The sequence below is a fragment of the Palaemon carinicauda genome, chromosome 19, assembly GCF_036898095.1.
Source record: "Palaemon carinicauda isolate YSFRI2023 chromosome 19, ASM3689809v2, whole genome shotgun sequence".
In the NCBI taxonomy this organism is placed as follows: Eukaryota; Metazoa; Arthropoda; class Malacostraca; order Decapoda; family Palaemonidae; genus Palaemon; species Palaemon carinicauda.
In genome coordinates, this window is record NC_090743.1 from 1,129,304 (window position 1) to 1,155,835 (window position 26,532).

Sequence of the window (26,532 nt, forward strand, 5' to 3'; positions counted from 1 at the left end):
AGGCTCTTGATTGGTATTGCCAGGTGGTTCAGCAAGAAAACCTGACAGTCACAGTAGACTGATTTTCTAGATCTGCAACTCTTCTCAGAGCTATCAATGATGACAAAGATGATAATGTTCATAATAATGGTAAAAATAAAAGTAATTATATTAATACCAAGCATTATTATTAGCATGTATATATGTCGGATTGGTGGGGAACATAACTAGATTAAATGGTCATCTCTGGTGCTCAATCTCAATGAGAGCAGCCTCTGCACACAAGTCCTTAAAATCCAGCTGCCTTGGTAGTGCTGCAATCATTACAAAAATGTTTGCGGAGGCACTAGTTATTGTTTACTGACACCACCACCATAAAATCCTACATCAACAAGTAAAGGGCCCTTTTCTTGCACAATCTGCAAATCAATAAATCTTCTGTAAATTAATGAACCTTGGGCATACATGCACTATCTTCGCTGTTGGATTGTCGGGCAGGAAAGAAATATATACTAACACTATCATTCGCTAGGGACAGGTTGTAGAGTAAGAGTGGTCCCCACATCTTGTACAGCAGAGATTCTAGTTGTCTTGTGGGGCTCTCCAGGTATACTGCTTTAGAAAACTGGTTGCACTGTGTTTTGCTCACCCATTTCAGACTCGTGGGCTGTATTCAGACCACTTCTAAATACCATGGGATCACCTAGACACTTGCCCTTCCTTCTGTTCAGTCTTATATGGCCATGAATCAATGTAGTAGATTATGCCAGGACTCTGGGTGACCCTGGTGGCTCCCAGATAGCCCCCTGACAAATGGTATCACAATTTGCTAGCCCTTCTGGTACAGGTCCCTAGAGAACTATCACGGGCCCCACACTCCTCTTGTCAGTCATATTTATAGAGGTACCACCAGTCAGTGAAGTCTTGAAACTTCCAAGGGTGGAGGCCATCCAGCATCTCCTCAGAACGAAATGGTTTTCAGAAGGCACTGCTTAGGAAAAATCTAGTAATCAGCAACTGTCCACTGCAGCAGTCTATCGGGGGATGTGGGCCATCTTCTGAAATGGTGTTATGAGAGATTTCTCCTGTTTGAGCAATTCTAGCACAGATTGCCGATTTCCTGGTCTTTTGCTGAAAGGGGTACATCTTGGTTGCAGCTGACAAAGCCTACAAGCAATGGGTATAGTGTATAGACTAAGAGGCCTCAGCTTCTTGCATATCTTCGGGGGTTGAGTGGCTCACAGGGGAACATGAAAGGGCATCATAGATAAAACTTTGCTTGCTATTATGACCCACTGCAGTAGAAATATGAAGAGCGTTCAAACTTAATTCTTTTCTACTCCATTCAGCATATGTAATTAAGATGGGTACTGAGGATCTATGACCAATGTCTCCAAATAATGGTGCCATTTAGTCATAGCTCAGACTGAAGCTAAATATTACAATTGAATTGTATCCCATCTAGCTTGTGTTGGTAAAATATTGTGAACCACCCTTCACTTAACTGGATCGCCCTTCCCCATAGCCCTGTAGATGGCATATGCTAAACTTCAATAGCAAGATGCATCGGCTTCTTATATGGTAAGACATCTTGGATCAAAATGAGCAATCACGGGTGATTGAAAGCCTTTATAACTGACAAAGGCAGCATTATGATCTGCTGTCCAAATAAGGTATCTTGGGGCTTGTCAGTAGCTGAAGGGGGCCGTCCAGTTAATAGTCATTTTTTAAGGACAGGACTCTGACATTCATACCACTTAATAAGGTTGACATTCATACCAGTTCATAAGGTGACTTAGGACATCAGCACAAGATTTTTTTTTCCTCTGACAGTCGGTTTTGCGACGCCAGGGCGATTTATCCTAAAAATGAGTTTGTTCTATCTTCTCCCATTATAATTATTTATCACAGCAAGATGCATCAGCTTCTTATATGGTAAGACATGTTGGATCAAAATGAGCAATCACGGGTGATTGAAAGCCTTTATAACTGACAAAGGCAGCATTATGATCTGCTGTCCAAATAAGGTATCTTGGGGCTTGTCAGTAGCTGAAGGGGGCCGTCCAGTTAATAGTCATTTTTTAAGGACAGGACTCTGACATTCATACCACTTAATAAGGTTGACATTCATACCAGTTCATAAGGTGACTTAGGACATCAGCACAAGATTTTTTTTTCCTCTGACAGTCGGTTTTGCGACGCCAGGGCGATTTATCCTAAAAATGAGTTTGTTCTATCTTCTCCCATTATAATTATTTATCACAGTTTAATCATAAGTGAAGGTCACTTTGCTTCTTTTGGCTCCTGTCAGGCGAGACGGTCGCTTCTTCCTTCCCAATCTGTCTCCTTCGCTAACTCTGCTAATATTACCCACTTCTGAACTCTTATTTGTTCTTCCTTATGTTAGCGAGATGTTGAAATTATCTTTACATCTTTGACATGATGAAATTCTTGCTAAAACCAAGTAAAACGCTTAAAAGAGTGAATGTCAAGAGGTCAAACTCAAACGTATACTATGAGGTTTGTGCTAGCACTGATGGATGTAATCCCAACTTCCTGGCTTGTGACTCATGGAATCTATACAGATGACATTGCTCACAATTTGCATTATATTAAAATTTAATAAATTATCAATATCTACGATAACAGAAGAAATGTTTTGGTTTATTACTCATAATTACCATGTAACTATGAAAGTAAGAGGAATTTTGACAATGTTTTGTATAAGCATTCTTCATTGCCATACAAAGCTTATTGAATCGCTTATTGAATTTTTTCAGGATTTTGCATTTTCCGTTCCATACCCCCATGAATTGGCTTTCCGGCCGGGCCCCTGAAGTGTATCTGTTGCAGCCACAAGATAGTGAACATTCTGTCAACTGGTTAGAAATGCCCGTGAATCACCACAAATCTGTTGCATTTTCCGACTTTGGGAACTCTTGATATAGCTCAAACTTTATTCTTGTCAGCATTGATGCCATCCTCAGGTAATTTATATCCACAAAGTTTTACATAGAGCTAGCAATAAAAAAAATTCTGCAACTGAAGCAATACCATGAGTTATGGAACGGGATAAAACTTTGAGCCTGTACAAATGAGAATAACCATTATCTTATACAAGGATTTAATCCATCTCCTTTACACAATCATGCCTTAAAGAGCAAAGTCATATCTCCAGCAATAGTAATCTCCAGAGGTGCTGAATCTCATAAGTGAACAACGATGGTGATACTGATCGTAGGGTGTGATGGAAGTTGTAACGGGTTTTATTCAGCCAACCGTTGAGAAACTACCGCTAGAGTTATGGAGTCCTTTGACTGGCCAGACTGTACTACATTGGTTACTTCCTCGGGTTAAGACTTGCTTTCTCTTTGCTTACGCGCGCACACAATAGTCTGGCCTATTCTTTATATTTTCTGTCCTCGTACCCCTGACAACACTGAAATTACCATACAATTCCTTTTCACCCAAGGGGTTAGGTACTGCACTGTAACTGTTCAGTAGCTAGTTTCTGTTTGGTAGGGGTAGAATAGACTCTCTGGCTATGGTAAACAGCTCTTCTAGGAGAAGGACACTCCAAAATCAAACCATTGTTCTCCAGACTTAGGTAGTCCCATAGTCTCTGTACGATGGTCTTGCACTGTCTTGGGTCAGCTCTTTCGTGAGGGTACACTCTGGCACACTATTCTATCTAATTTCTCATCCTCTTGTGTTAGATTTATAGTTTATATAGGAAATGTTTATATTGGAAATGTTTATATTAATGTCGATACTGTTCTTGAAATACTTTAATTTTCCTTGTTTCCTTCCCTCATTGGGCTATTTTCAGCAGTATATGGAAAATGGCCTGTTTTAGCTCAGTTCCTACACTATACCCTAACATATGGCATGGTGTTCTTGACTAAAATTCTTGCATCAGCTACTCAGTGCAGAGTTTTTTCCTGTGGCTAACGTTGGAGGTAGCCTTCTTTTGCTTCTAGTAGTTTTTTTTACACTACACGTATTGAAGTCTGCGGAGCCTCGAGCTCGATGTCATTTTTTTGGCTTCAAAAGGACAGCAAGTTAGCTCATATATCAGCAAGAGTTGCTGTCATTAGCATGACTCCATTTTCAATGGCAACGAAAATTGCATGCTTAATTTATGCCTTCTGAGAGCTATTGTAAATGAATGAATTGGTTACCAACTTGCCTCCTGCTTGCTTGTATTGCGAAAGCTAAATGGCAGTGCTTCAATTTGGTGACCATTTATGAAAGTCTCAATTTTAAGTTTAAAGTTACTTTAGACTACTGAAAACCTAAATTTTTCTCTAATAGGTCTCCTCTCGACACAAACTGGCTCTTAGCTGTATTTAACAGCTCTTAGCTGTATTTAACAGCTTAGGTTGTGATAAATTATCTAAATCTATCATAACACAATCTTTCCAGCTCCGCTTCAATTCTGTGTATTGTATGTGTAACACGAGTTAATGGGAGAGGGTGATCTACAGTAACTGAGCTGTTTGCACAGCTGCAGGGGTCATTGGGAGAATCTTGATGTAGGCACTTGGTTTGGGTGTCTTCAGCAGTTATCAAAATGACATCGCAAACCATAGCCAATCACAGACAAACTAAAGCCAAAGTTCAGAGCAACAGAGCAAGTCTGCGGAACTGCCAACTCTGTCGGCAATGGCTAAAAAATGCCTGCATAAGGATTGGTAATCTCCTTTGAGACGTTGTCAATTGGAGATGTTTCCAGAAAAAAATTCACTTATGGCATACAAATCACTCCACCAACTTGGATATACTTAAGTATTGAAGGTTTTATTGAAAGTATTTCTTGAGCCATACTGTATAAGTACTGGAGGAGCTGTGAAGTGGCAAGCTGTGGGAGAGACCAATTGCAAAGCTGCCAGATTGAAGTACTTAAAGATTATATAAATGCTACATGATATTCTCTGCTTCTATGGGAAAATACTTCTATTTGCATATTCTTGGCACAATAGCCATGCTAAATGTGAATTGGAGCTACAGGTATTATAGTAATGAAAATAATAATCATATGTAAGTGAATAATAACAATCTCAGATGGTTTGTATGTTACTTAAAAAAAATCGCAAATATCAGTCGTTTGTCATTTTCATAGCTATACTAGTTTGAAATATTTAATCTAACGTAACTTTTTCAACAGGCCCTACTAGTCCTGGGCCAAAAGCTTCAAAGTAAGCTATTCAGTTTGTGGTATGGGGCAAGGTAGCTTTAATAAATTCTCTAACAATTCTAATAATTGCAGCGGGCATTGAACCGGTCTCCCTAATGAAAGGACTTAGTATGAAAAAAAAAATTGAAATTTGATTATTGTAAAGGCCGAAAATTCAAACTTTTCAGTGTCCTAGTAATAAAAATTAAAAGATGATTGTATTTCTGGTTGATGGTAGTCATTAGTTTGGGTTTATGAAGTAATTTTTAGAAATGTCATGACTTGACGTCTTGTCAAAAATATAACTAACTAGCTTTAATAGATTTCTTATATAACTCGACTTAAAATATTCCTTTCAAAACAGGGGTTTGACATCACAGCAGACGATTATGGCGAAGAGGAATTAGAAGATGCAAAAGATCCCCAGATGCTTACTGAGGATTTATGCCTCAGTTTATTATCAAACGAAAATGTCTTGGAAGATTTGATTCTCCAACATCCCCATAATACAACGACGCAGGTTAAATTTAGAAGATGCTTCAGGTCAAGGTATGTAAAGCCCATATCCGATTGGGAATTGTGGAGCATTTGTTATAATTCAGAGGGTATTGTGGAGCATTTGTTATAATTCAGAGGGTATTGTGGAGCATTTGTTATAATTCAGAGGGTATTGTGGAGCATTTGTTATAATTCAGAGGGTATTGTGGAGCATTTGTTATAATTCAGAGGGTATTGTGGAGCATTTGTTATAATTCAGAGGGTATTGTGGAGCATTTGTTATAATTCAGAGGGTATTGTGGAGCATTTGTTATAATTCAGAGGGTATTTGATATATGGTTCAGGTCAAGGAAGAAGTCTTTCCTAAATTGGGAACCAGAAATTTAGTTTTCACTAGCTAAGCTTTTGTTAGACTTTGGAAATTAGTGTTACACTTTGGGAATTGGTGTCGAGGGCAATAAAATTTTCCTGCTTGAAGGGTTTGGCCATTTCTTTTTTATTCAAGTGCATATCTAACAATATAAATTATGGAATTACTTTTATTGATATAAAATATTGAACTTTCAGGTGGAATGTGGAAAACACTTGCCGCCAAAGATACGTAAGGTACAGGGCTTCTAAATTCTGCTGCCCCGTTGCAGATATCTCTCCCATCCTTTCTAGGAAAGGTAGTGTTCTCAGATGCAGATGTCCTATAGATGATTGAAATATGTCTTAAATCTTTTAATTATCGTTTATTAAATACTTGCAATGTATCAACTCTATTTCTATATCCCTTAAACAACAAAAGGGCCAATGGTTCTGAAGTAACATAAGATTCACTCAAATAATGCCAGTATACTGTCCTAAATTTTGCTATCAAGAATGCGGCTATTATATTCTATACAATAATAGCCCATGTTATCAGTTATTTTACTTTTGAGTAAAGTAATATGAAATTTCATGCCATGTCTTGGTGGACTAATGTCCTGGACTAATGTCAAGTACAGTGTTGACGTGTTAACTGTTCGCCCCGCATTTACAGGGCAAGCAAATAGGGGACCCAGAGTCACGCTGATTACTTATAGGCATTTGGAGAATTGCCTAAAAATCCTTAATTATGGGCAGGTTTGGAGCACACTAGAGAAACGAGGAGACACTAAAGAGACGAGAGAGACAGAACAGACTAGAAAGAGGGAGAGAGACGAGAGAGAGGGAGACAGAGAAACGAGACACGCAGACAGACTAGAGACTAGAGAAGGATTGAGGGAGACTTTACCTTACCAGGTCCCTCAGTGTGAGACAGACAGACACAGGACACAGACTAGGAACGAGAGAGACTGACTAGAGAAGAGACATTAGAGGGGGTTAGAGACAAAGACTAGAGAGACTAGAATAGAGATATAGACTAGAATAGAGATATAGACTAGAATAGAGATATAGACTAGAATAGAGATATAGACTAGAATAGAGATATAGACTAGAATAGAGATATAGACTGGAATAGAGATATAGACTGGAATAGAGATATAGACTAGAATAGAGATATAGACTAGAGGGGGAGAGACTAGATACTGGAAGAGATTACAGCAAAATACTCGAGGGAGAGACACAGTAGGGAGATAGACGTGAGAAAGAGGAGACGAGACTTGAAAGAGATTGATAAGAGAAAAACTAGAGGGAAAAGACACACTAGAGATTAGAGAGAACTAGAGAGGAGACAAATTAAGAGTGTAGACGGATGAGAGGCTAGAGAAAGACTTCACTGACTAGAGTAGAGAGTTTAGAGAGACAGACTAGATAAGAGACTGGAGGGGGGGAGAGAGACAATAGAGTAAGAAAGTAGAAACTAAGACGAGAGACTAAAGAGAAACAAGAGAATGAGACACGAAAGAGAGAGAGACACAGACAGATTAGAGATATAGACTAGAGAAGAGACATCAGAGGGGGTGAGACTAGAATCTAGAGACTAGAGGGAGAGAGACAGACTAGAGAGAGACCAGATAAGAAGACTAGAGGGGTTAGAGAGAATAAAGAGACGAAAAACGAGACTAAGATTACAGCAAAATACTAGAGGGAGGGAGAGAGAGAGAGAGACTTTACCTTACCAGGTCCCTCAGTGTGAGACAGACAGACACAGGACACAGACTAGACAGAGGGAGAGAGACAGAGGGAGAGAGACAGAGGGAGAGAGACAGAGGGAGAGAGACTGACTAGAGAAGACATATTAGAGGGGGTTAGAGACAAAGACTAGAGAGACTAGAATAGAGATATAGACTAGAATAGAGATATAGACTAGAATAGAGATATAGACTAGAATAGAGATAGACTAGAATAGAGATATAGACTAGAGGGGGAGAGAGACTAGATACTGGAAGAGATTACAGCAAAATACTCGAGGGAGACAGAGTAGGGAGATAGACGTGAGGAAGAGAGGAGACGAGACTTGAAAGAGATTGATAAGAGAAAAACTAGAGGGAAAGACACACTAGAGATTAGAGAGAGAGAGAGAGACTAAGACAGATTAGAGAGGAGACATTAGAGAAGAGAGAAATTAAGTGTGTAGACGGATGAGAGGCTAGAGAGTGACTCACTGAATAGAGTAGAGATTTGAGACTAAAGACGAGAGACAAGACGAGAGACTAAAGAGAAACAAGAGAATGAGACACGAAAGAGAAAGAGACAAACAGATTAGAGATAGACTGGAGACATCAGAGGGGCGTGAGACTAGAATCTAGAGACTAGAGAGTTTACTAGATAGAGGGAGACCGACTGGTCTCGAGACCAGATAAAGACTAGAGAGGGGTTAGAGAGAGACTAAAGAGTCGAGAGACGAAGAGATTACAGCAAAATACTAGAGGGAGGGAGAGAGAGAGACCAGGGGATAGACTTGAGACAGACTGAGAAAGACGAGACTTGGAAGAGAAGGACTAGAGGGAGACACACACACTAGAGAATGATTAGAGAGAACAGATTAGAGAGGAGACAAGAGTAGACGGATGAGAGACTAGTTTAGAGAGAGGGAGACACTGACTAGAGTAGAGAGATTAGTTAGATTAGAGAGATAGACTAGATAAGTGACGGGGGAGAGACAGACTAGAGAAGAGACTAGAGAGGAGTGAGTAGAGGAGACGGATGAGACTAGAATCTAGAGAGAGACGCACAGACTAGAGCGCCTAGATAAGAGGGGAGACACACTAGAGAATGATGAGAGAACTAGAGAGAGAGACTAAGGCACAGATTAGAGAGGAGAGATTAGAGAGGAGACTGATTAGAGACTAGTTTAGAGGGAGGGAGAGACACTGACTAGAGTAGAGAGATTAGTTAGATTAGAGAGACAGACAGACTGACGAGGGAGAGAGACAGACTAGAGGGGAGAGATTAGAGAGTAGAGGAGACGGATGAGAGACTAGAATCTAGAGGGAGAGAGAGAGAGAGAGACGAGAGAGAGACGAGAGAGAGACTAGAGAGATTAGATAGCCTAGATAAGAGGAGAGAAATAGACGACAGACTAGACACACAGACTAGAGAGAGACTAGAGATGGTGACAAAGTAGAAATATAAACTAGAGAAGAGACAGATTTAAGGAATAGGAGACGAGAGAGACTATACAGTAAGACAGATTAGAGGAGACGAGAGAGAGAGAGAGAGAGAGACTGACTAGAGAAGACACACTAGAGATTAGACTTGATAAAAAGAGAATTGAGAGTAGGGGGAGAGTGACGAGGGGTAGAGCGACAGAGATTAAGAGCGACAGAGATTAGACACAAAAGTCACGAGAGAGAGAGATTAGAGGGGTTAGAGAGTAAGTAGACTAGACTGAAGAGACGAGAGAGAGAAACAGACAGGCCGACCGACTCGAAGGAAGGGGAGAGCGCGAGACTAGTGAGATTAGAGAGACTCCCCAGAGTGAGAGGAGAATGAGAGGAAAGACAGACGAGAGACTAGGAGAGAAACAGACTACAGTAAAGAGACAGAGTACAGAGGAGACAGATTGGAGACGGATGTGAGAGACTAGAATCTAGAGACTAGAATGAGAAAGACTAGAAAGAGACACTATAGACCGACCGACTGACTAGAGAGAGACTCAAGAGACTAAATAGAGGGAGAGACACTGACTAGAGAAGACTAGAGAGACAGACAGACTAGACTGGGGAGAGAAAGAGACAGATGTTAGACTAACGGAGTAGAGACTAGAGAGACAGATTAGAGAGGGATTAGCGAGACACTAGAGGGTGATTGATGAGTGAGAGAGGTTAGATGGATGAGAGAGACTAGAATCGTTCGAGACAAACCGACTAGAGGGGGAGAGAGAGGGAGAGACACTGACTAGAGAAGAGAGACTAGAGGAGAGAAAATAGAGACGAGAGACAAGAGAGACAGATTAGAGAGTAGTGTCAGATACAAGAGACTAGAGAGATTACAGCAAAAGACTAGAGAGAGAGAGAGAGAGACTGAGAAAGACTAAAGGGAGAGACTAGAGGGTAGAGATTAGAGAGAAGAGACTAGAAAGATTAGAGGGGGATTAGAGAGACTAGGAAGAGATTAGAGGGAGACACTAGAGAATGATTAGAGACTAGAGCAAGAGACTAGATTAAGGGAGAAACTACGGTAAAGAAAGACTAAAGTGAGATTAGAGAGACTAGATAGGAGACAGACTAGAGAGAAACTAGAGAGATTACAGCCAAAGACTAGCGAGAGAGAGACAGACTAAGAGAGAGGGAGAGAGACTACAGAGGCAGACACAGATTAGAGGGGGATTACAGAGAAAGACAGACTAAAGGGAGAGACTAGATGGAGGGGGAGAGAGGGAAAGACACACTGACTAGAGAAGGGAGAGATTAGAGAGAGACAGACAGACGAGAGAGACAAATTAGAGAGATTAGAAAGACTAGAGGGAAACAGATTATCTCTAGACTAGTGAAGAGAGATTAAAGAAACTGACCAACTAGAGAGACTAGAGAAAGACTAGAGAGAGAAAGATTAGAGACCAGAGGAGACTTGAGAGACCAGATGGAGGGGGAGAGGGGGAAAGACACTAACTAGAGGAGAGACTTGAGAGAGAGGGACAGATTAGAGATTAAAGAGTAGACAAATTAGATAGAGATTAGAGAGACTAAAGAAGAGACAAATTAGATATAGAGAGAGAGACGCTACAATAAAGAGACACATTAGACACACTAGAGGGTAGGGTAGATGGATGAGAGACTAGAATCCAGAAAGAAAGAAAGACTGACCGACTAGAGAGACTCGATAGAGGGGGAGAGAGAGAGATACTGACTAGAGAAGAGAGCCTAGATAAAAAAAGACTGGGGGGGGGGAGAGAGTGACGAGTGAGAGACAAGAGGGAGAGCTCTATACTAGAGAGGTTAGATTGTAAGAGAATAAAGGAGAGAGATTAGATAAAAAGCCAGAGAGACTAGGGAGACTAGATGAGAGATACAGCAAAAGTCTAGGGAGAGAGATTAGAGAGGGATTACAGAGAAAGACTAGAGTGAGAGAGACTAGAGAAAGACTAGAGGGAGAGAGACTAGAGAGACAAATGAGAGAGACAGAGATCATATAGAGGGGGAGAGAGAGGGAGAGACACTGACTTGAGAAGAGACTAGAGATATTACAGAGACTAGATAAGAGACTGGAGTGTGTGTGACGAGGGAGAGAGTGACGAGGGATGGACACAGATTAGAGAGAGACTAGTGAAGAGAGATTAGAGAAAAACTAAAGAAAGAGGGAGAGAGAAGAGGGAGGACAGACTAGAGAGTAAGAGACTAGTGTAGAAACAAACTAGAGACTAGAGTGAAAGACTAGACACTAGAGAGGGAGAGAGACTTAGAGAAACTAGACAGACTAGAGCGAGACTAGAAAGATTAGAAGGGGATTAGAGAGACTAGGGAGAGATTAGAGGGAGATTAGAGAAAGATTAGACACTAGAGCAAGAGACTAGAGAGACTAGAGAAAGTGACAGACTAGAGACACACTACAGTAAAAAAAACAGACTAAAGTGAGAATAGAGAGACTAGATAGGAGAGAGACACTAGAGACTCTTTAAAGACTAGATTGAGAGACTAGGGAGGAGAGAGAGAGAGACTAGAGAGTAGAGGAAAAAGATAGTTGTAGCAAAAGACTAGAGGGAGAGACTAAGACAGACTAGGGAGAGAATGAGAAGGAGACAGACGAGGAGGAGAGATAGATTAGAGACACTAAATTTGAGACTATAAGGGGAGACTACAGTAAAGAGAGAGAGAGGGGGGGGAGAGAGAGAGAGAGAGAGACTAGAGAGAGAGAGAGAGAGAGAGAGAGAGAGAGAGCGAGAGAGAGAGAGAGAGAGAGAGAGCGAGAGAGAGAGAGAGAGCGAGAGAGAGAGAGAGAGAGAGAGAGAGAGCGAGAGAGAGAGAGAGAGAGAGCGAGAGCGAGAGAGAGGGGAGAGAGAGAGAGAGAGGGGGGAGGGAGAGGAGAGGGGGACGAGGAGTAGAGTGACGAGAGGTTTAGACCAAAGACAAGAGAGATGGGGGGGGGGGGAGAGGAAGGAGTCACCACAGTAAACTAGTTTGGGGCTGTAAACTCAGTCCCAGCCCCCGACTAGCGTGAGTTTCTGGTTCGTTCATGCTCAATAAAGCAGCTGCCTTTCCATTTTTGCCAGTTTCTTAGCTTATGACTGTCATGCCTGCCAGGCTTCTCACCGAGATGAGCGTTACTAGGTTTGCCCTTTTGCTCGTAAGGCATATCCAATAGTGTGGACAGAACTTTGAGCAAAGGACAAGAGTTTTGAAAGAGTATAAGGTCTACAGACCCAACAACAACCACTGGCCGGGCTTCCCTGGTCCAAACTTTGTTTTAGACCCTGATCATGATCACTCTCTCGTCTAGGGGAAAGTCTCTCTTGCCCCTCAGGCAGTTTGAGACACTTATCTCTAATAATCAGCCCTCGCATCCTAAAGGCAGAGTTGATAAATCTAGTTAAAGTTCACACGCGGGATCAATATAGGAATTTAGACATCCGCTTAATAAATAAGTTGGTGGCAGATAAGAGAAGACTTCATACATCACACAAAGCGATCTGCAACTTCTCTGCTTAAAGACTTTCGATGTTAACCTTACTTTGTCAAACAAAGTTAGCTGTGTGGACAAGGTATTACCAGATAAAATTTAGGCAGCATTGAAGACTTTCAGCAATTAGCCTAATACGAACACTACAGTGGTATTCACCGGTTAAATTCTCATACTTTTCAATCAATGCTTGCTGCTGCTCCAGGGAGCAATCAAACTGAGACCCCAATAACTAAAGTTGCTTTAAGGGTTTCTCAATCAAGCTTAATCACTGACAAATTAAATTAAGTTAAGCTACAGCTGTCCCTTTACCAAATAGTTTAAAAACTAGAATTCAGGATTTAGATAAGTCCTTAAAAAAATCTGGTACATTGATAGTGAAGTTCCAATTTATCTGTATGGTCCAGTACAGGCACATTTGAAACTGACTTCAGAAGTCATTTGTATATAGAAAATTCAATAGTTTCCCCACTGCCTTCACACTTGTGAACACATAGGAACGGACTTTCCTAAAAACTGAGGAAAATATATACTAGTAACACTAGCAATTCTCTCAGTAGGAGCATTTAAAGTTCAGGCACCATTCTTTAGTAAAATTCCTTAGTAAAATTTACTTAAAAGTTAAATTTCTATGCAACACTAGCAATTACAGCAGGATTAAAGTAAAGAGCACCTTTCAATGGTAAGATTCACAAGTCAGTTTAAAGTTTTAATTTCCTACAAGGTAATATCACTAAAATTCTTCCGAAAATCTTTTCTACAAAACACACACATGTGCTCAATAGCAGTCTGGTATTAAAGAAATACCTCAAGATTAATAGACAATGTATTACTCTACTAGTGTAATAAGTTATCAAAAAACTATTGTCATTTTGAAAATGCTCAAGCAGTTACTTAATTATAGTACCATTTATTCTGCAGTCTAATGACTACACAAAATTTGATTTTTCAAATAAAAAAGCCTGAAAAAGTTTAGAAGCTTCCAAGAACTTAAATAATATACTAGACTTACTAGATTAAATATTTTTTTTTATCAGGTTTAGATTTAAAAGTTTCACCCACTCGAAATGGCCATTCATAAACAAGTAATGCAAGTAAATTTTTATTCATTCCAAAACATCGTTGCCCTTTTTAAAAGCTGCACCTGCACCGTATGTAGTTCAAATTTCTTGTGAGATAAGGACGCATTGCAGGGTTGCCACAGCAGTATCTGAACCCTCTGAAGTTCACAAAACGTGGTCCCCGGCAAAGATAGAGTAGGCCAACACTGAAATTTGATAAAGAAATGTCAGTAGGCATAGTGAGGTTAGGTGCATTGAATTTGTATAATTTAAAATTAACCATTTAAGTTTATAATAAAGTTAGTTGAATATTTAATTTAAAGATAAGATTAAAGTTATGGTTTGAATTTAATGTAGATACTTAGTTAAGTGAAATATTACTGACTTAGCTAAACTTGAAACTAATAGTTCTGCAAAACACTGATCAAAGTTATTAGGGTTTAAATTTAAGGTAAAGATAAGAAGCTAGGCGAGTGAAATATCACTGATCTAACTAAAAGACTAGTTTGTGTCTTTTGGCAAAACACTGGTCAAAGTTATACTTCAAGCCAGGGTTTACTGGTGAAAGTTATATTTCAAGTTAGGGTTTAAATTTAAGGTAAAGATACGAAGTTTGGCGAGTGAAATATCACTGATCTAACTAAACTTAAAAGACTAGTTTGTGTCTTTTGGCAAAACACTGGTCAGATATATTTCAAGCCAGGGTTTACTGGTCAAAGTTATATTTCAAGCCAGGGTTTAAATTTAAGGTAAATATACGAAGTCAGGCGAGTAAAATACCACTGATCTAACTAAACTTAGGACTAGTTCGGCAAAACACTGGTCAAAGTTACATTTCAAGAAGTCAGGGCTGGGCTTGCTGGTCAAAGTTACATTTCAAGAAGTCAGGGCTGGGCTTGCTGGTCAAAGTTACATTTCAAGAAGTCAGGGCTGGGCTTGCTGGTCAAAGTTACATTTCAAGAAGTCAGGGCTGGGCTTGCTGGTCAAAGTTACATTTCAAGAAGTCAGGGCTGGGCTTGCTGGTCAAAGTTACATTTCAAGAAGTCAGGGCTGGGCTTGCTGGTCAAAGTTACATTTCAAGAAGTCAGGGCTGGGCTTGCTGGTCAAAGTTACATTTCAAGAAGTCAGGGCTGGGCTTGCTGGTCAAAGTTACATTTCAAGAAGTCAGGGCTGGGCTTGCTGGTCAAAGTTACATTTCAAGAAGTCAGGGCTGGGCTTGCTGGTCAAAGTTACATTTCAAGAAGTCAGGGCTGGGCTTGCTGGTCAAAGTTACATTTCAAGAAGTCAGGGCTTGCTGGTCAAAGTTACATTTCAAGAAGTCAGGGCTTGCTGGTCAAAGTTACATTTCAAGAAGTTAGGGCTTGCTGGTCAAAGTTACATTTCAAGAAGTTAGGGCTTGCTGGTCAAAGTTACATTTCAAGAAGTTAGGGCTTGCTGGTCAAAGTTATATTTCAAGAAGTTAGGGCTTGCTGGTCAAAGTTATATTTCAAGAAGTTAGGGCTTGCTGGTCAAAGTTATATTTCAAGAAGTTAGGGCTTGCTGGTCAAAGTTACATTTCAAGAAGTCAGGGCTGGGCTTGGTGGTCAAAGTTACATTTCAAGAAGTTAGGGCTTGCTGGTCAAAGTTATATTTCAAGAAGTTAGGGCTTGCTGGTCAAAGTTATATTTCAAGAAGTTAGGGCTTGCTGGTCAAAGTTATATTTCAAGAAGTTAGGGCTTGCTGGTCAAAGTTATATTTCAAGAAGTTAGGGCTTGCTGGTCAAAGTTATATTTCAAGAAGTTAGGGCTTGCTGGTCAAAGTTATATTTCAAGAAGTTAGGGCTTGCTGGTCAAAGTTATATTTCAAGAAGTTAGGGCTTGCTGGTCAAAGTTATATTTCAAGAAGTTAGGGCTTGCTGGTCAAAGTTATATTTCAAGAAGTTAGGGCTTGCTGGTCAAAGTTATATTTAAAGTCAGGGTTTAAATTTAAGGTAAAGATACGAACTTGGGAGAGTGAAATATCTCTGATCTAACTAAACTTAAAAGAATAGTTCGGCATAACACTGGTCAGTCATTCTTAAAGTTAAGATTTACATTTAATGTAAAGATACGAAGTTAGGCAAGTGAAATATCACTGACTTAACTAAACTTGAAGATTAATAGTTCTGCAAAACACTTGTCACAGTTTTTCTTCATAAAGATAAATCTAAGGAGCCATTGTAGGGCGACTGCCAGATCCCGTAGAAAACTGGAATATTCTGAACTGTGGCAGTCTTTCTAAAAAAGATTTTGGCGGGAGAAGCGAACTTAAAAACCCACCTAACCTATGCTAAAAGCAGTATCCTTACCCAGGAGGGCGTCCCCACCCCCTTACACAGTTTCCTTACCTACGAGTAAGACAGGAAAAGCCAACTTAAAAAACCCACTTAACCTATGCTAAAAGCCAGGTCCTTACCCAGGGGGGCTGCACCACCCCGGACCCCCCCCCCCCCCCTTACACAACATATTTAAGATCCGTAGACCATTTCCAAAAGTTTTTATTCTATGCAAGATAACAGTGAGCCATAAGCAAATTAGGACGCTTGGTTGTAGCGCTACAAACTACCCAAAACTAATTCTTACCTTGTCCTAATGCATCTAGCAAAGCCCAAGGAAGGTTGGTCTAGTTTCAGATTTGCCACGACGCTGCCAAGCTGCTCTGGCATATCTGCAGATATTGCTATGAGAGAATGGCACAAATCTTCAGAAAGTACCATTGGATCATTTGCATCATTGAGTACCTCTTCTGTACCGTCTGTAGAAGTCACATTGTAGTCCTGAGAAGTTTCAACTCATTAAATTCAGTTATGGATGCAATACAAGCATTTTAAATATTGTTTTTTATTTTTATTAGACTTTCCAAGAAAAAGAATATCAGAACAAGAATATCTTAGTTCACTAAAATTTTAAATATTGATTTTTTGATTTTTATTAGTCTTTTCAAGAAGAAAGTCATCAGAACAAGAATATCTTCAGTTTACTTAGAGACTGATAATACTAAATACATAAAATGCACTAGGAAAATATTTAAGATTTTAGAAGTCTTTCCCAAAACAAGAATGCATACAGTTTACCAAGAAGCTAGCAATACTAAAAAATACAGAAAATGTAAAAGGAAAATATTTTATGCTTACATAGACCAACTCTCCAACAGATTCCCAAGTTTCAGAATCCTTATCATTAGGCTCTAGGCTTTCATGAGTGCTCTTAGCCTGGTCTGGCATGCCCACCACATAGCCAAGGATCATCAAGAGCGCTACAAGCTTTACAGACATCTGTAAGGGATAAAAAGAAAGTCTTAGTTTCAGGAAGATGCTATGATAGAAAGGAACATGAACCGAGCTCATAGCCTGGTTTGGCATGCCCACCACATAGCCAAGGATCATCAAGAACGCTACAAGCTTTACAGCCATCTGTAAGTGATAAAAAGAAAGGCTTAGTTTCAGGAAGATTCTATGATAGAAAGGAACATGAACAGAGCTCTTAGCCTGGTCTAGCATGCCCACCACATAGCCAAGGATCATCAAGAACGCTACAAGCTTTACAGCCATCTGTAAGGGATAAAAAGAAAGGCTTAGTTTCAGGAAGATGCTATGATAGAAAGGAACATGAACAGAGCTCTTAGCCTGGTCTGGCATGCCCACCACATAGCCAAGGATCATCAAGAACGCTACAAGCTTTACAGCCATCTGTAAGGGATAAAAAGAAAGGCTTAGTTTCAGGAAGATTCTATGATAGAAAGGAAAATGAACAGAGCTCTTGGCCTGGTCTGGCATACCCACCACATAGCCAAGGATCATCAAGAACGCTACAAGCTTTACAGCCATCTGTAAGGGATAAAAAGTAAAGTTTAATTTCATGAAGATGCTATGATAAATAGGAACATTTACCAGATCTGATCTTACTTTAGGTCTTGAATGGGAAACCACCTTTTTGGATGAAGGCTATCCCATAATTTCATGTCTTAAGGCAGCATAGAACTTTCTTTTATCCTCAAAAGTCACTAACAGTATTAGTAATCTAATGAAAGCGGGACATTTTTAGTCTAAAGCATTAAATTTTAAAGTATACTAGGTAAATATTTTTATACTAGTCATCTGTAAATAGGATAATAGAGGTTCAATAAGAGTTAGTATGTAGTTTTCAAGCCTAGTATTAATATTGAAAGCATGCAATTTTAAGATTATAAGCAAGTATGTGGGTTTTTTATGAAAGTTACGAGTAATTCAATTCTTAAATTTCTAAATATTATAAACTAAAAGCATGCAATTTTAAGATTATAAGCAAGTATGTGGGTTTTTTATGAAAGTTACGAGTAATTCAGTTCTTAAATTTCTAAATATTATATACTGGCTAGTAGGTACCTTTTAAAATCTTATTTAAAAATTGCAACATTATTGTTGAAACTCTGCAATTTTCATTTGCAAATTTAAATTAACAGATTATAAATGACTAAAATTTTTAGCCATCATAGCTGGAGCTCCATCAGTACATTTAATCTATATAAAAAGAGAAGAACGATAAAACAGGAACCTCATACCCAACATTAAATTACCAGCTTAATGTCAGCTGGTAAACAAAAATACTGTTAGTGGATACAAGTTAGGATCATTGAATTAAAGGTAAAGTTTTTTACATTCTCTGGGAGGAACGTTACGATCATTTACTTGAAGGAAGAGGTTCTTCCATTCTCTGGGAGGAACGTTACGATCATTTACTTGAAGAATGAAGTTTTTACATTCTCTGTTCTCTGGGAGGAACGTTATGATCATTTACTTGTAAGAAAATGGTTCTTACATTCTCAGGGAGGAACGTTACGATCATTTACTTGAAGATAAAGTTTTACATTCTCTGGGAGGAACGTTACGATCATTTACTTGAAGAATGAAGTTTTTACATTCTCTGTTCTCTGGGAGGAACGTTATGATCATTTACTTGTAAGAAAATGGTTCTTACATTCTCAGGGAGGAACGTTACGATCATTTACTTGAAGATAAAGTTTTACATTCTCTGGGAGGAACGTTACGATCATTTACTTGAAGAATGAGGTTCTTACATTCTCTGGGAGGAACGTTACGATCATTTACTTGAAGAATGAGGTTCTTACATTCTCTGGGAGGAACGTTACGATCATTTACTTGAAGAATGAGGTTCTTACATTCTCTGGGAGGAACGTTACGATCATTTACTTGAAGAAAAAGCTTCTTCCATTCTCTGGGAGGAACGTTACGATCATTTACTTGAAGAAAAAGTTTTACATTCTCTGGGAGGAACGTTACGATCATTTACTTGAAGAATGAGGTTCTTACATTCTCTGGGAGGAACGTTACGATCATTTACTTGAAGAATGAGGTTCTTACATTCTCTGGGAGGAACGTTACGATCATTTACTTGAAGAAAGTGGTTCTTACATTCTCTGGGAGGAACGTTACGATCATTTACTTAAGGAAAAAGGTTCTTACATTTTCCTGTAGGAACGTTATGCTCATTGAATTCAAGGAAAAGGTTCTTCCATTCTCTCGGAGGGACAACACTGTACAACCTTCCTTCAATCACGAGTACATTTTATTGTGTACAGAGATTTTAAACTATTCAATGTCAAAGAAATATACTGCTTATCAAAAAGCCGCTAAAGATTGCAATGTATGGTACAGAAGGCCGCATGCAACCAACATCCGTGGTTCATCAAAAGTCCGTACAAAGAAAATTAACGGTCCAGAAGGCTGCATGCAGCCTACATCCGTGTATTAGGCAACGGCTTTATAAGATAATGTGGTAGAGAAGGAAGCATGCGACCTTCATCCATTACAGGCAAAGGCCGTATAACAGCTTTTTTATTAAATTGCCTTTTACCTTAGTAAAGCAATAAAGTACTAAAATTATTTGAAATTATAGCCTTTGAAATTAATTAAAATTATAGCCAAGTTTTAATAGAGCCCCCTTTGCAAGTTAGATGCAATGGTTGATTTAGGTAAATTTCTTAAACCTGTTTGAAATTATAGCCCTAAGTAAATTTTCACCATGAGCCACCTTGCAAGTTGAATGTAGTTTTTAAGTAAATTACTTTTAAAACTATGAAATTATAGCCTTTTACGTATAGCTTTTTTACTAGAGAAACCTGCAAGTTAGGTTCATTAATTATAGCCTTTTACGTATAGCTTTATTACTAGAGAAACTTGCAAGTTACGTTCATTAATTAATTTACGTGAACTGAATATGTCTCTTAATTTAATTTTTAATTTGACAAACACACAATTGTCACACAGGCAATGATTTCTGATCAGCAGCAGTCCAAGTAATAAAACACTTCAGAATGTTTGTCACCAAGGAATAGCATTCCTAACCAATTTGCTTTATAGTAATCTATGAATATTTTAATTTTGACAGCATATGTTCGGAGTTTCTATTAAAGACATTGATTACCAAGGATTTTTTCTTTTCAACTTAAAACTACTGCAGTGCAGTGAGTTATCAATCCTTCAACATTGTTTTTGAAAAACTATGTTTAAAAGTTAGTGTACAAACTAATTTATAATACATTAAATCTGAGATGCTAGCAATTTTAAAGTTATAAGGTACTAAAGTATTAGTAAGGACAGTGATAGTAAGCAAAATTAGATAGTTTATCTTTGCTAGTACCTTTTGAATAAAAATGCGATGATGTTGAAAACAAAACCTGGTTAGGATTCACATTTTATATAGCCTATTATGACAATACCATATAATCTACAGTTTTATCTAATATAAATAAAACTAAAGCTAGCTATAGGCTTTACATTTTTTATAGCTTATCTTTTATATAGCTTTAGATTGTCAAATTCTACAGTTTAATTTTAAAACTAATCAATAAAGCTAAAGAATTTATTAAACTGTTTATTCTGCACAAAATACCCTATATGCTACACATTTTAATCAGATCCAGTAAGGTCGCTCTCACAGTTAATCCTATTTTAAGGTTAACGTTACCCGATGCACTCTCAAGGGCATCCTATTAAGCCAAACTTAAACCTAATTTTCTACCACAGTTCAACCTATTTCAAAGTGCGTTACATGATGCACCCTCTAAGGACTATCAAGGACATCCTATTACGCCAAACAGACCTAATTTTCTAACAGTGCTTCCTATTTCAATGTGAAAGTTAACTATTGCACCCTCTCAAAAGCCCTTACATTCAACCACTATCACTGGTGGCGGGCCTAGCCATTGCCTATGGTCAAAATGGAAAGAAACCGTTTCCGCGGCGTTCATCCTAGCCTTTTACTAATTACCAAGACTAAAAAACAGCAGTTTACCTTTTACTCGAAGACTGCTTAGTTGTAGTATTTAAAGTTATCAAAACAATCTTTACATAAGCAAGTAAACTATTTCAGTAACTTGCTAATATGCTTCAGTAAAATTATAACTTTTTATCCCTCAAGGAAGACACTTAAAGCTTGTCTTTTAGCCTGTTATGGCATTAAATGGAATTCCATAAATTATACCTACAGATGACAGTGCAATCTACAAAATTCCATTAGACCTACTGATAACATGACATTCCACTAAACTTAGGACCTATTAACATTTAATTCTACTGCCAACCCTTAAAACGTAGTCATTTAGACTAAAGACAAACTATACAAAATTGAGGACAAACTACAAAATTGCCCCTCCGTGTAAATATTACTTTAATTAACCGGCGGTTATTGGAAAAAAAACCAGACTTCAAATTTGATGAAAGTCTGCGGATATTTCTAAATTAAAAGACTGCTAACCATTATTGGATATAGACATGCTAAACGGAATTAAGTTAAAAGAGCGCTAACGATATGATTACTTAAAATGAGGTATATACAGAGGTCTATTAAATTAACTCTATTTAGAGTCTTTAAGAAAGGCAAAGGCGCATTAGTCAGTATTGTTTTGGTATACAATCTCCAAGTCGTGATTAATTTGGTATGCGATGTCATCTGATAGCGATCTCACTTTGTGAAAAAAAAACGATAATGTTTTCCAAAAAAAAATATCTGGAATAATAGAGCACTTAAACTGATATTGGCCTGCACAGCTCAACATTACCGCTTGCCATTACATATTAAGCTCTTAAGTTTATTTTTGCGAGCGAAGCGAGCGCACTGCTAAGAACCGGCCAGATTTTAATTAGTTTACGTATTAAAAATATTGAGATCGCATATGAGAAAAATTACCGAGATAACGCCATAAGTGAGATCTCTTAACAAAAGAGCACTATTCTTAAGACAGTGTTACAACGGCCAAAGGCCAAATATCTTACCTGGCTTAAGATATATCAAGACAGTGACCAAGGTTTTGTTTCAAGGAGGTAAAGCCATGGTTTCACTGAATTCTAATTTTAGTTGAAATCAAAATGGAGCAAAAACTAATAGAAACTAGTCTGCCATTTGAAGATATAATAAAAAAAAGACGAAAGCTAATCAGTGAAGTTTGGAAAATACTGAAACTGAATTTTCAGACAAGACTAATAACCCGTAGAGTATGTGGATGGATAGATAGAAAATAAAGATTCATATAACACTAAGCTATTATAACGTAAGTACTCTGACGAAACTATTAAACCATTAAATATGTGAAGCACCGATTTACAAAAAATATGAGTTTCATAGCAGACCGGGAAAAACTTAATGAAAAAAACCAATGCTTATTACTTAAGTAGAAACCATTACAACGTAAATTCAGAAAAAACTAACAGGCCGTGGAATGTGGAATCACTAAATTACAAAAATAATTTTTTAAAACAGAAGAGGGAAAACTAAAGCTTATCACTAAAGTTAACACCATTAAAACTTAAAATCAGATTAAACTAGTAAACCGTGGAATGTGTAGAAACTGGTTTACAAAAATAATGTGCTTTATAACAGACAAGGAAAACCACTAGCGCAAATCGTTTAGAAAGCTTATATCATCATCAAAAATTAAATTCAGATGAAACTAAAACACAAAAATAATTGGTTTTATAACAGACAAGGAAAACGACTAAAGCAAATCTCTTAGAAAGCTTAAATAAAAAATTGAATTCAGATGAAACTAATACACAAAAATAATGGGTTTTATAACAGACTAGAAAGAAGCCGAAAGCTAATCACTAAATCTAAGAATGCTATTAAAACTTAAATACTAGCTAATAAACAGGGGAAAATGTGGAGGTAATGATTTGCAAAAAAAATTGCTTTTCCTAACTGACGAGGAAAATATCAAGCTAATCATAAAAGTTGAGAAAACTAAAGCAACGTAAATTTTAAGTGTAGACTAACAAACCATTGAACATGTGGAAGCACTGATTAACAAATAATGGGTTTTGTAAAAAAAAAAAATCAATTAAGTAACGTTTAGACTATTAAGATTAAACTTAAGATATAACCAACAACAAAACTGGGAATATGTTTCAGCACTGATTAACAAAAATAATGGGCTTTATAAAAAAAAACGACAAACTAAAGTAGCCGAAGGTTAACTATAAGCAACGTAAAATATCAGAAAACTAATAGCCAGCAAAATTTGTGGAAGTACCGATTCACTAAGTAACTGGTTTTATTTTAAAAGAAAAAAAAAAAAAAAGACTAAATAGTTACCCATGTAACTTATTACAACGTAAATTCAGATAATTAAATAGGAAAAACTTACTACAGACTGAAAAAACTAAAGCTAAACACAATAGCTAAAAACGCAAACTTAAATTTTCAGATAAAACTAGTAAACTTTAATGTGGAAGCACTGATTTACAAAAACTATTTAATAACAAACTAGGAAAGTAGCGAAAGCTAATCACTGAAGTTGGGTATTCTGATATAACTAATAACACCGTGGAATATGTGAAGACACCGATTTACAATAACGAGTTTCATAATAGACCGGGAAAATCAGATAACTAGTCACTAATCAGTTAAAACTAGTTAAACTTACGACGTCAATTCAGATAAAACTAGTAACAGCGAAATATTTGGATGCATCGATTAGAAAATATAATGGAGTTTGTAACAGACCAGGAAAATATGAAACTTAATAACAAAAGTGTAAAAAACTTTAGACTTAAAGTTCTAAATAAAAATGGATCGTGGAAAGTGTGGAAGCACTGATTAACAATAAGGGTTTTATAACAGCTCATTAGACATCAGCAGAACTAAATAAAAGTTTACTAGCATGCTTAAAACTAAAAAAAACTTCGAAAAGATTCGATGCCGAACATTAAGAGTTTAAAGCTATGAACAAACTACCTTCAAGTTGACACCAAATTCTCCGTGAATATCATTACATCAATTGCCTAGCGACAATCAAAATGTTAAAGAAAAAAAAATATTGCCAAGAAACACCAAACTAAATTCTTACCTTTTCCTACTGGAGTAAGTTTTGAACTTGAAACACACAACTTGGAACACAAATCTCCGTGTCGAGAAACCACTGAATTCAGATACTTTCTAACAACAGCCTCTACTTTGTTACTGAAGTAAAGACAGCAGACTACTGAAGCAAGGATTATGTAAAATGTAAAAGGAGATGTTTACTTATCCATGCTTGTGCTGCCATCTATGGATCGATTTTGACAGATATGTACCAAATTGTCAGTATAATGAAACTAAATACTACAAATTTAAATCTACACGTACATGCACGGTTATATATATATATATATATATATATATATATATATATATATATGTATATTATATATATATATATATATATATATATATATGTATATATATATATGTATATATATATATATATATATATATATATATATATATATATGTATATATATATATGTATATACAATATATATATATATATATATATATATATATATATATATATATATATATATATATCTATATCTATATCTATATCTATCTATCTATCTATCTATCTATATATATATATATATATATATATATATATATATATATATATATATATATATATATATATTATATATATATCCCTCATATTTTTTCATTATTTTTTTTCTCAGTACTCTATCCATATGAATATTTGTTCACGTAGAATACCAAAATTGTTCATATCACTCATTATTGGTCTGTTTTTTTTTTTCTATGTAGTCTGCGTCTCTTTCTCTCCAATGTAGTAACAATTTTCATATATTATCCAAGATATATATTTATGGACATATCCCTTAGTTCCTCTATCCCTTGTCTAGGAGAATCCACCACTCTCAGAATAGGGCCATGGGACAAAAGCAGTCCCTCGTATACACAAGTTTTTATTGAAAAATACATGTACAAATATATACAAAAAGACAGTAAATATATGTTTGTAATTATATGTACAGATGTATGTATAAATGTATGTGTGTAGAAGCTGGAAATTAATTAATATCCTCATTCTTGTTCTTGGTTAGAAAAAAAAAAAAAAAACAAGCATGAAATAATCTTCATTTATTCTCGCTTAGATCCTAGAACAGTATGTGCCAAAACTGATGGAACAAATTGCAAAATTCATCGTACATACCTCGTTAGAAACTCGTGGGTTGCCAGTTAGTATGTTTAATTCTAATTATATTCATCCTCTTTATCTGATAATAAGTATCGGGGATTAATTGTAGAGACACAGAAGGAATTTTCTAGGCGAATGATCATTTCAATAAATGTTAATAAATAAAATCCCATAAAAACATATGCGGTGACTTTACATGTATTAAAGAGAGTTCAACATTGAATGGAAGCATGAAGGACTGCATAAAAACATTGCCCTAATGTAATTTGTAAATTACCTTTCTACTTTTATAGCGTTGCATTGATAAAGTTTAACATGCGAATAATTAAATATAAATAGGACAGGAGGTGGTGTGAAAACAAAATCTGAGGAAATATATTTTCCAGCTTGTTATTAAAATGGATTTGTTTAGATATATGCATGGTTACAAACATGAGTTTCCATTCATTAGGTTTCACTATCATCAGCAGAAATTACTAGTGAGTGCCGATGTTTCGAGCTCCGACGGTGCCAGACGAATGGTAAAATAGTTTACATAATGGTATTCCCACTACCTAAGTTATTGAAACACTGTTAAGACTTGCAATGGTAACCTCTATTTATTGGACAAAACCAGTAACATAATAATAATAATAATAATAATAATAATAATAATAATAATAATAATAATAATAATAATAATAATAATAGAACGTCTAGAAAAGGTATGGGGCTGGTTCAACGAGATATCAAGAAAAAAAGATATGGGGCTGGTTCAACGAGATGTCAAGAAAAAAAGATATGGGGCTGGTTCAACGAGATGTCAAGAAAAAAAGATATGGGGCTGGTTCAACGAGATGTCAAGAAAAAAAGATATGGGGCTGGTTCAACGAGATGTCAAGAAAAAAAGATATGGGGCTGGTTCAACGAGATGTCAAGAAAAAAAGATATGGGGCTGGTTCAACGAGATGTCAAGAAAAAAAGATATGGGGCTGGTTCAACGAGATGTCAAGAAAAAAAGATATGGGGCTGGTTCAACGAGATGTCAAGAAAAAAAGATATGGGGCTGGTTCAACGAGATGTCAAGAAAAAAAGATATGGGGCTGGTTCAACGAGATGTCAAGAAAAAAAGATATGGGGCTGGTTCAACGAGATGTCAAGAAAAAAAGATATGGGGCTGGTTCAACGAGATGTCAAGAAAAAAAGATATGGGGCTGGTTCAACGAGATGTCAAGAAAAAAAGATATGGGGCTGGTTCAACGAGATGTCAAGAAAAAAAGATATGGGGCTGGTTCAACGAGATGTCAAGAAAAAAAGATATGGGGCTGG

General features: G+C 37.1%; 2 protein-coding genes across 3 annotated transcripts in view; one reads left to right on the forward strand and one right to left on the reverse strand.

Annotated features, from left to right (window-relative positions):
• The window catches only part of LOC137658089 (uncharacterized), a 17,442-nt gene extending 11,034 nt beyond the window's left edge, over positions 1-6,408 (forward strand). Inside the window, exons 3-4 of the mRNA XM_068392777.1 lie at positions 5,520-5,704; positions 6,221-6,408. Coding sequence (XP_068248878.1) covers positions 5,520-5,704; positions 6,221-6,359 — 324 coding nt within the window. The 3' untranslated portion in view covers positions 6,360-6,408. The remainder of the gene's footprint in view (positions 1-5,519; positions 5,705-6,220) is intronic.
• Positions 6,409-13,768: 7,360 nt separating this feature from the next.
• On the reverse strand, positions 13,769-24,230 carry LOC137658091 (uncharacterized). Of its 2 annotated transcripts, XM_068392779.1 has the most exons (5): positions 24,100-24,183; positions 17,384-17,446; positions 16,892-16,969; positions 16,341-16,534; positions 13,769-13,946 (listed from the first exon to the last, which is right to left on the reverse strand). In XM_068392779.1, exons 2-5 carry the CDS (start codon positions 17,444-17,446, stop codon positions 13,811-13,813), a joined length of 471 nt encoding a protein of 156 aa, XP_068248880.1. In that variant the 5' UTR covers positions 24,100-24,183; the 3' UTR covers positions 13,769-13,810. The 2 variants fall into 2 exon arrangements, with proteins under 2 accessions (XP_068248880.1, XP_068248879.1); XM_068392778.1 differs by lacking the exon at positions 17,384-17,446 and having other exon boundaries at positions 16,892-17,032; positions 24,100-24,230.
• Between the last annotated feature and the right edge of the window lie 2,302 nt (positions 24,231-26,532).